The sequence below is a fragment of the Apaloderma vittatum genome, unplaced genomic scaffold (genome assembly GCF_000703405.1).
Source record: "Apaloderma vittatum isolate BGI_N311 unplaced genomic scaffold, ASM70340v1 scaffold3508, whole genome shotgun sequence".
NCBI classification, from domain to species: Eukaryota; Metazoa; Chordata; class Aves; order Trogoniformes; family Trogonidae; genus Apaloderma; species Apaloderma vittatum.
The window spans coordinates 30,137-38,528 of record NW_009728857.1 but is presented as its reverse complement, the minus strand read 5'-3'; the positions used below and the strand labels follow the sequence as shown (position 1 = coordinate 38,528).

The 8,392-nt window shown below is 50.3% G+C and overlaps 1 protein-coding gene across 1 annotated transcript in view; it reads right to left on the bottom strand.

The window, feature by feature from the left end:
* Window positions 1-1,343: 1,343 nt before the first annotated feature.
* The window catches only part of HORMAD2 (HORMA domain containing 2), a 21,911-nt gene continuing 14,862 nt past the window's right edge, over window positions 1,344-8,392 (bottom strand). Inside the window, exon 12 of the mRNA XM_009874213.1 lies at window positions 1,344-1,448. Within this exon, the coding sequence (XP_009872515.1) occupies window positions 1,344-1,448 (105 nt within the window). The remainder of the gene's footprint in view (window positions 1,449-8,392) is intronic.

Sequence of the window (8,392 nt, the reverse complement as noted above, 5' to 3'; positions counted from 1 at the left end):
CAAGCACCGCCATGGCAGAAGGTGTCACCGTGCTAACGGCGATGGGGAAGCCGACGTGCCAAGTGACGGCGCTGGTGGCCGAGGTCTTACAATCTGACGCCCGAAAAACTACGGGTCCCATACTTGTCAAGTGGTTGGACTTGATCTTCAAGGGCTTTTCCAACCAAAACGATGCCCTGATTCCTCACCGCTTTCTCCAGAGCTGTCTGACACACACCACGGGAGAAACACGCGACATCCCAAACCACTGCGGCTCCTCAAGCCCTGCCCTGAAACACCCGCGCTGCGTGTCTGAAGTCCCGGGGCTGCTGCTGCGCCGCCGGGCGCGTGGCTCTGCTGTGCCCGAGTGCTTTTGTTTCCCCCTCGCTGCCAGATTTGAACACTTCAGCCAATCAACGCTGCGTTGAGAAGTGCGCCGCGCTCCCTTCCCCACCGTTTCATATTCCAGCATCTCTCTTGCGACGCGTGTAAAGTAACGCAAAGGCTGTTCCTTGAACACCTTTTTTTTAAAAAAAAAAATCTGAGACCATTTTGCTCCTCCCACTCCAGTAAGAGTCATTAGGTCTTGCACAGCACCTTTGCTCCAAGGGGCAAAAAAAATATTAAAAAAATCTTTTTTTCACTTTCGCTGCTGTCATTCTCCTTACCTGCATCTGCAGCCACCAGGTACCTTGATTAAAGTCAGGTTTTAAAGGCAGGGTATTGCGACACGATTTGTAGCGCACAACTGCCTAAGCCACGGTTTAGAAATAAGCTGATACTACAGCCACAGCAACGCTACTTGCAGAGTCAGGGAAAAAAACATTGGGCACCAGCAGAAAATGTGTATAGATTACTTTATCTCTGTATTCAATATAGATAAAATCCTTTCTTCGAAAAAAAAAAAAAAAATCTCCGGAAACCGTAGATAGGACAAAGTTAAGCACCATCTGGCAAACCATGAGACTCGCTGCCTGCTGGCACTGACACCCAAGCGAGTTCATCTCGAAACCGTGCCACTAAATATCGGTGGCATATTGGCAAAGGACAGCTCAGTCACAGAAGGGGGAATTTAGCCAGCGGGAAGGGCAGGGTGAGGGCAAGAGACCGGGATAAAGAAGCACACAGACACCGTTCACATGGAATCACAAATCCTGTACTTTAGAACATCGCACAAGCGCCGTCGGCCGACACTGTCGTGACAGTCACGGTGCCTGCTGTCTCTTGCGCAACCTAAAGCTTTCCCTAGACAAACAAACGCGCAGAAACACTCGTGGCGCGCGGCAGAGTTAAATATCGGCAGACTAGTCAGAACACAGTGCAAACTCACACCTTCCAAACCGTATCGTGTGTCAGAACGAACATCATTTCCTGCCTTCCAGAAGCAACTTCTCTGGTTCGCTGACCTTCCTTTTCTTCTTGGGTCCTGTTACCTCTTCCTGGCTAAACTCAAGGTTCAGGTCGCTTATCTGTAAGAACCATCAGACACAGCGATCATTCTCACGGTACAGGCTCCAGCTAGACGAGTCAAGAAATACAACTTCCAAAGCTACAACGTGTTTTTCCTTGATCCTCTCGGGTTTGTCGAGTGTGATCCTGTTCTCTAGAAAAGCAATTGGGCAAGGAATCAAAATTGGAATTATTGGATGAGCCCAGGACTTGTGAGAGTTGTGAAAGCAACAGGTTCAGCATCAGGGACAGAGAATGGATTTGGCGGCACGAGGAACCGTGCCCGCCTTCCTCTCCGCTGACAGAAAACACCAAGAGCAAGGAGACCTCTGAGAAATAGAAGTGCTTGTCATAGGGCATAGCCTGTTTCAGCATCCTCAGATAATCACACAAGCACGTAAAAGGAGCAGGGAGGACTTAAATTTGCAGTCGCTGGAAACAGCCTTTCAGGAGGAGACAGGCGGTACCTCTATTTGTGCATCAGGGAACTCCAACGCGACTCGGTCGATGACGGATTTTGAAGGCAACCTGTGAGTCTGTGAAAAATCACTAAGAGAAGCAAGTTGTTTCCCTCCAGAAAGACACAAGCCTCCCTCAAAAGCACCCGGGGGCCTACAAACCAAAAGGTTAAAACCCACGGAGTGACGCGCGTTAGAATATAAACAGGTCAAGGGTACAGGCAATTCAGACAGAGCACAGGGAGATGGACAGTCGGAACAGCAGGCGCGGTGTTGGCTGTGCCAAGTGACAGACTCTCTTATTCCCATTATCACACAACATATTTGCATTTTGACAATAATAATCTGGAGCTGCAGAGAGTAACATGTGCCGTCGCCCACCCAGAAGGGACGAAGCACAGAGTCTGGCAACGGAAGTGCTCTCGCTGGAACCGAGCTGAAGGGACACAGCACAGCGCACCGCCTCGACCCTGCCTCCACATGAAAGCTCAGCTGGACGAAAGTGAGGTGGATGAAGAGGGGGCAAGTGTTCTAACCGAGTTCCTGCTCCAGAGCAGGGGGACCAGTTGCACCCTAAACTGCAGGGAATCCCATGGCTGAAGCAGGATAAACACAAGGAGTTAATAAAGAGCTATTCCAGAGCATCCCGGAGACGTGCAAGGTCTCCAGACTACGGAGATGTGGTCATTACAGAATTCCCCACTCGAGTCGTCAAGGCTTGCTTTCAATCTGACCTTGGTATGCGGCTTCGGCAATCTCCGCATAGCATTGGTCTTTCTCATGCGTGAAATAACTGCGATTACGGATTAACAGCACAACTGACTTCGCCCCTCTGTCGTCCTTCAAACTGTTTTTCCTCCCCTCTTCCCTCCTCTTCATTATGAGCAACACGCTGTTGCTTAACGCCGAACGTACACTTCCTTTCCGTAAAAAACAGAAAAAAAAAAAAGAACCTGCCAAAGGGGGACGGGCAGGTTCTCCGTCATCCTGCACACTCGGGCTGACAAAACGTCCGACGCTGCCCAAGGCGTATTTGCTTGAGGGAAGAGAGATGAGTGAATCTCTGTCACAGCTCCTGACCTGATACCCAGCTGCTCAAACTGGCATTTTAGGCAGTTATTTACTTTCCCCCTGGCATCATTCTAACCTGTCTGCTTCCTTTTTCGAAGTAAAGGGCCCCAAGGAGGGAGGAAACGCTGCATCCAAAAGCTCTCCAGCGCTAACGCAGCTGCAGGGTTCGTCCCCTGTCCTGCTGGCCGCACAGAAAAGCCAAGAGATGATCCCAAGTCACCTGGAAAAGGCAGCTCTCCTCCTGCCTCAGCCTAAACCACATCACGAAGGCATGGGGTAGGGTCAGTGGTTTTATTCTCCCTCTGGAGGGGTGGATCTTCTGCAGCACAGACATCTCAGTCAAGTTTTTACCCCTTCGCTACTGCTAAATCTGCCGTGCGGACAGGATAGTTTTGAGGTGGGAGAAATAGCCACGAGCAGCTGCTCCCGCAGAGTCCTTGCAGTTTTCCTCCCCTTCACCGCAGGCAGCACGACCACCTAGCAGGAACTCAAGACGAGAAGAGCAAAAACATCCCTGCAAGCCATCAAAGTGCTCTCGACAGGCGCTGTTCACCTACTGAGGGAATAAGATGTCAACTGCGTGACGGATTTCACCGACGTGTCCTGTCCTGCCCCTGCCCAGCTACAAGTTCACGCAGGAACAGACCCCAAGTCTAACTTCCAGGTCCCATCCTTAACCAAACACTCGAGCTTCTTCCCCACAAACCTTGCTCTAAATGGGATTAAGTCAGATCCTACGCGTATTTATTTGACTTCAACCAGAAAGTAAACCTCTTAAAATGGTGTGGTCAAAAGCAGGAAATCCCTCCCCTTGACTAAACATACAATCAAAGCCTCTAGAAGCTGATTAATTCTAATTTTTCCCATGCACTGGGACGCTCAGCTTAGAATAACCGACGGGACAGCTTGCGCCGCGTGAACATCGCGTCTTACACAACTGCTGGGGGCTCGCCGACGAGCCAGGTGCTGCGGGAGGAGGCGCAGCAGAGCACAACAGGGCAGGTGGGACAAATCCAGATCAAGCAGCAAAACTGGAAGCTGACCCGTGACCTCCCGACTCTCAAGTCCAAGGCATACCTCTGGGTCTAGGTCGCGCCGCGAACGCGCCGCGTGCACGAACCTCCCGCTGTACGATATGGCGCTACATGTGTCAAGGTAATACGTCGCGGCAGGATTTTTCTGAAAAAAAATACAGCTAACTTGTGAATCATAGGAGAGTTACTAATTTCTGGCAGAAAACGAGCAGGACAGCTGCACATTGTCTGGAGAAGATATCAGGCTAAAAATAGATTAGACTTAGATTAAAGCCCTTCCCAAGGCAGACTGGTGGACGAAACAGAATGAGCAGACCACAGCTCCTCTGCTATTCTTAGATAGACAAAATCAGGGCCTAGTTTTGCGCTCCGCGATCCTCAATCCCCTGTGTCCCCACGTATTGCGGCCAAAAATTCACAGCATAAATCGAAGCAAATTTACAGCTCTTCTGACATGTGTTTTTCTTCCCAAGCCATCCCATGCAGCAAAGCTAAAATTGCACAAGAGCGTTCGGCTGTGTCGCTTTTTGTTCCTGGCCTGCCCCATGCTGAGGATTGGCACTTGGTGAATTTTATGCCCTCAGAAGAGTCGCCTTTGTCAGGGACAGGGAGCATTTAGTTTGGTACCTTGTAACTATCCCAACAAACTCAGAAGCACATTCAGGTCAGAAGAATCACAGAATCCTAGACTGGCCTAGGCTGGAAGGGACCTTAGAGTCATTTAATCCAGCCTCCCTGTCATGGGCAGAGACGTCTCTCAACTAGATCATGATACTCAAGGCTTTGTCCAACCTGGCCTTGAACACCTCCAGGGAGGGGGCAGTCACAACATCTCTGGGCAATTTATTCCAAAGTCTTGCTGCCCTCGTACTGAAGAATTTCTTCCTAAGGTCCAATCTAAATCTATTCTCCCTCAACTTAAACCCACTTCCCCTTGTCCTATCGCTGGACACTCTTGTAAAAAGTCCCTCCCAGCCTTCCTGTAGGTTCCCTTCAGGTATTGGAAGGCAGCTATTAGGTCCTCCTGAAAGGAGCCCGGTTCCATCAGGCCAGTGAGGAGAATGAGCCCGGAGACGCAAGACTTAACTGCTGAAGTAAGGCAAAACCGACCTCAGGGGTCAGGACAAGGGAAGGTCTGTCACCATTTAATGGAAATTTAATCAGAGAGAGCCAGCGCCTGATGTATCCTGCGATTTCAGCTGCAGCTAACACGGACTCAAAAGCACAGTAAACATTTTGCACTTGCAAAAATCAAGCCTGAAACTTTTCAGGAGATCCCCTAAGACCCGAGACCCTCCCTGGTGAATGGCCACTTCACTTTGGTTGGTGATAATTCCCATCTACTCACTGACAGTTGGCTGCTCCACGCTCTCCAAGCACAGCAAAAACCAAGGTGACCCACAAGATAACGGCTGGAATCGATGATCTTAAAGGTCTTTTCCAACCTAAACAAGTTTGTGATTCTATGAAATGGGCACAAGCTGAAATACAGGACATTTGCCTTAAATTTTGTTTTTCTTTTCCCCACTGTCAGGGCAATCAACTACCAGTTGTCTGGGGAGGCTGTGGAGTCTCCATCCTTGTTGATATTCAACAACCTGACTGGACCAGGTCCTGAGAAACCAGCTCCACCTTAGCCTGCTCTGAGAAAGCAGGTTGGACACGCGGATCTCCGACCGTCCCTTCTGAGCTCAGTGATTCTTCGCAGGCGGCACAGCGGTTAAACGCTCGACGTGGGGCTCAGCACCGATCTCGTATCAGTTTCCAGTGAAGCAATCACACTGACATCAGTGGAATCAATCCTGGTTTTTCATCTGTACAAGTGGAGGAGAATCATGCTGGTTAGCGTGAAAGCAAATTTACGCAGGTGGAAGAATGAAAGACGCTCACTGTGGTGCTTCTTTGGAAACTTGCCACGGTTTTGTCCCCAGGAAGCCATGCCAGCACATCACTGCCTACCACTAGTCCTCTTCCTTTTCCATAGCTCACTGTTAACATCTTTGACCTTCAACGCAATTTCTTTTTCACTAACTGGAAGTCTCACAGGCCTGCTCTGTACCTCACGTATCTCGTAGCATTTAAAGCACTAAGCAACAGATTTTTCCAGAGCGTAAAACGAAAAACGCTTCAGAAAATACCTGTTGAAAAGAAATAATTTATTAATCTCTCTACTTATAATCTCTTCCAGGGCCCTCAATCACACTGCACGGTGCCGTTCCAGCCATTCTTATTGTCATCTCACGATCCAATACACCTCCAAAATCCAGAAGCCTTTCCCCTGTAGGATTATTGTAACCGAGGAGGCAAAAAGCAACGGACACTCCTGCCCAGCTTAAGCCCTCGTGGGATGTTAGATCTCTCCAACCTTAATTTAGGCAGATTTTCTCTAGAGGGCTTGGTTGTATGTTATGAGTAACTGTACAGGCAGACAGCGCAGAAGCTCCACATCCTCCCACCACGTCCCTGGGGTAGGTGTCAGGACATCTGAGGGCACAAGGGTTAAATCTCCCCGGATCCGTGGGGTGCTCACCGCTGAATGAAACTGTTTCCTACACACTAGACAGAGATAACTCACGCATGGGCTGAATGGCCCCCAGATAGAGCTAAGGATCTGACGTGGATTGAGAGGAGCCAGGAATTTCCTGACCTCCCTGTCTCACTCCTCCCAGAATGGCCTGAGCTCACAGGAAGGAGAGAGCAAGCTCATCTCCGAATCTTTCTCTCTCCATTTTCTGGGTCTGCGTAGCCTCAGCTGGTTTTGTAGGAGAAAATGTTCTGGGAACTTCTCATCAGATACAGCTCTCTTGATAGACAGTTAGAGATAAACCTTTTCTTTTTTTTTCCTTTGTGTCTTTTCTGCAAAAAGTTCAAGATGACATTGCCACAGAAAAATGCTTTCCTATTGCTCTGCAAATGGCAGGCTTCACCCTTCAACCGCTTTCCGTCGCAGCAGTTTTCACAGTGGTTTGCCTGGGAACAATCAAGACAATGAAGGTCTTGATGTCCAAGCTGTTCGTCTGCAATTGAGTCCCCGTGTGCTGACCTTCACTTTCAGACAGAAGCTGTGGCCAACACGGAAGCCCGACAAAGGTGCCCGCACCTCCATCGGGATGGCCACAGCCTCGGGTACCGACAGGACGCTGATCACTGGCAGACGCGACAGATGCTACATGTCACCCAGGAAGGATCGCGCTCGCGCTGGCTTCCTTCCCTGCCCCAGGCCCCAGGGGAAAGAGGACATGGCCAGGTAGCCAAGTTTGCTGAGGAGCAGCAGCTGGAGGCCAGACAGGCTATCCTCTGAGGTCTCAACCAGCGCTGATTTAGGTATGAATCTCTCCCCAGACATCGCCCTTCCAGACAGCTCCAGTTAAGGAGCTGATCTGCATGGCAGGAGCTTGCCTACAGCAGGCCAGGAGGCGCAGAGCAGAGATCCCCGAGCTGTCACCGATCCCGACTGGTATGTCCAAGCAATGCCAAGTGTCAACAAGCTTCCTCGTGTCCCACAGCGGCCTCAGAGCATGAGCACGGCCAGGTCAGCGGCATAAGCAGCATCTGGCTCTACCAAAGCCAGAAACTTGGGAGGCAGAGCCGGCCTGTGCTGTGTTGATACGGCCGTACTGTTTCCAGCTCTGGCGCAGGCTCGGTCAGGGGCGATTCAGGGCTCTCTGCACGGCTGCTTTGCTGCACAGCGAGCCTGTGCTCTAAGGACCACCCCAGAACTTCAGCCCACAGCTTCCTGATGGGAGATAAAAGCTTGCAGAGGCGTCCACACGGTCAGATTTTACTCATCTTCTAGTTCTGTTTCATTCCAAGCTCATTCCACCGCAACATGTTTGCTTACACGAAGGCAAAGCCGACCAAAATCAATCTGCAGGACACAAACATTCACAAGGGCCTAGTGTGCTGAAGAATTTAAAAAGTTACCAGCGCCAGACCCCCTTCTCACCAGCACATTTCTAGAAGCTAACCCAAAGGGCAGCGACTCCCTGTTTTGCCCATCTCTCCACAACTTCCAGAATGCCTTCAGGAGGCATAAAGATAACGCGCGGGCCAAACCCGGGGCTGACGCAATCCGAAACAACCTCTCCTGAAGCGAGCAGAGGTAAGCTAATTTCCACGCTGGTGTCTTAACTCCGGATGATTAAGTACAGAGATGCTCTGCTGAGAAAGGGCAATCTCTCATTCGATCCTAAGCATCATCAATCACGAGATTGCAGATAACGAGCCCGCTGAGTCCATGTAGATGCTTCTCCCGTCTGAAAAGCCCGTTGTCAGAGACCCCATGGCCATTGCCAACGGCCGGTTCGAACTGGACAGGAATAGCTGCTTCGCTTTTTGACAGATCCACATCCTTCGCCTCTCCCGTGTCGATGAGACAAAAATAAACCTTTAATTGCCTTC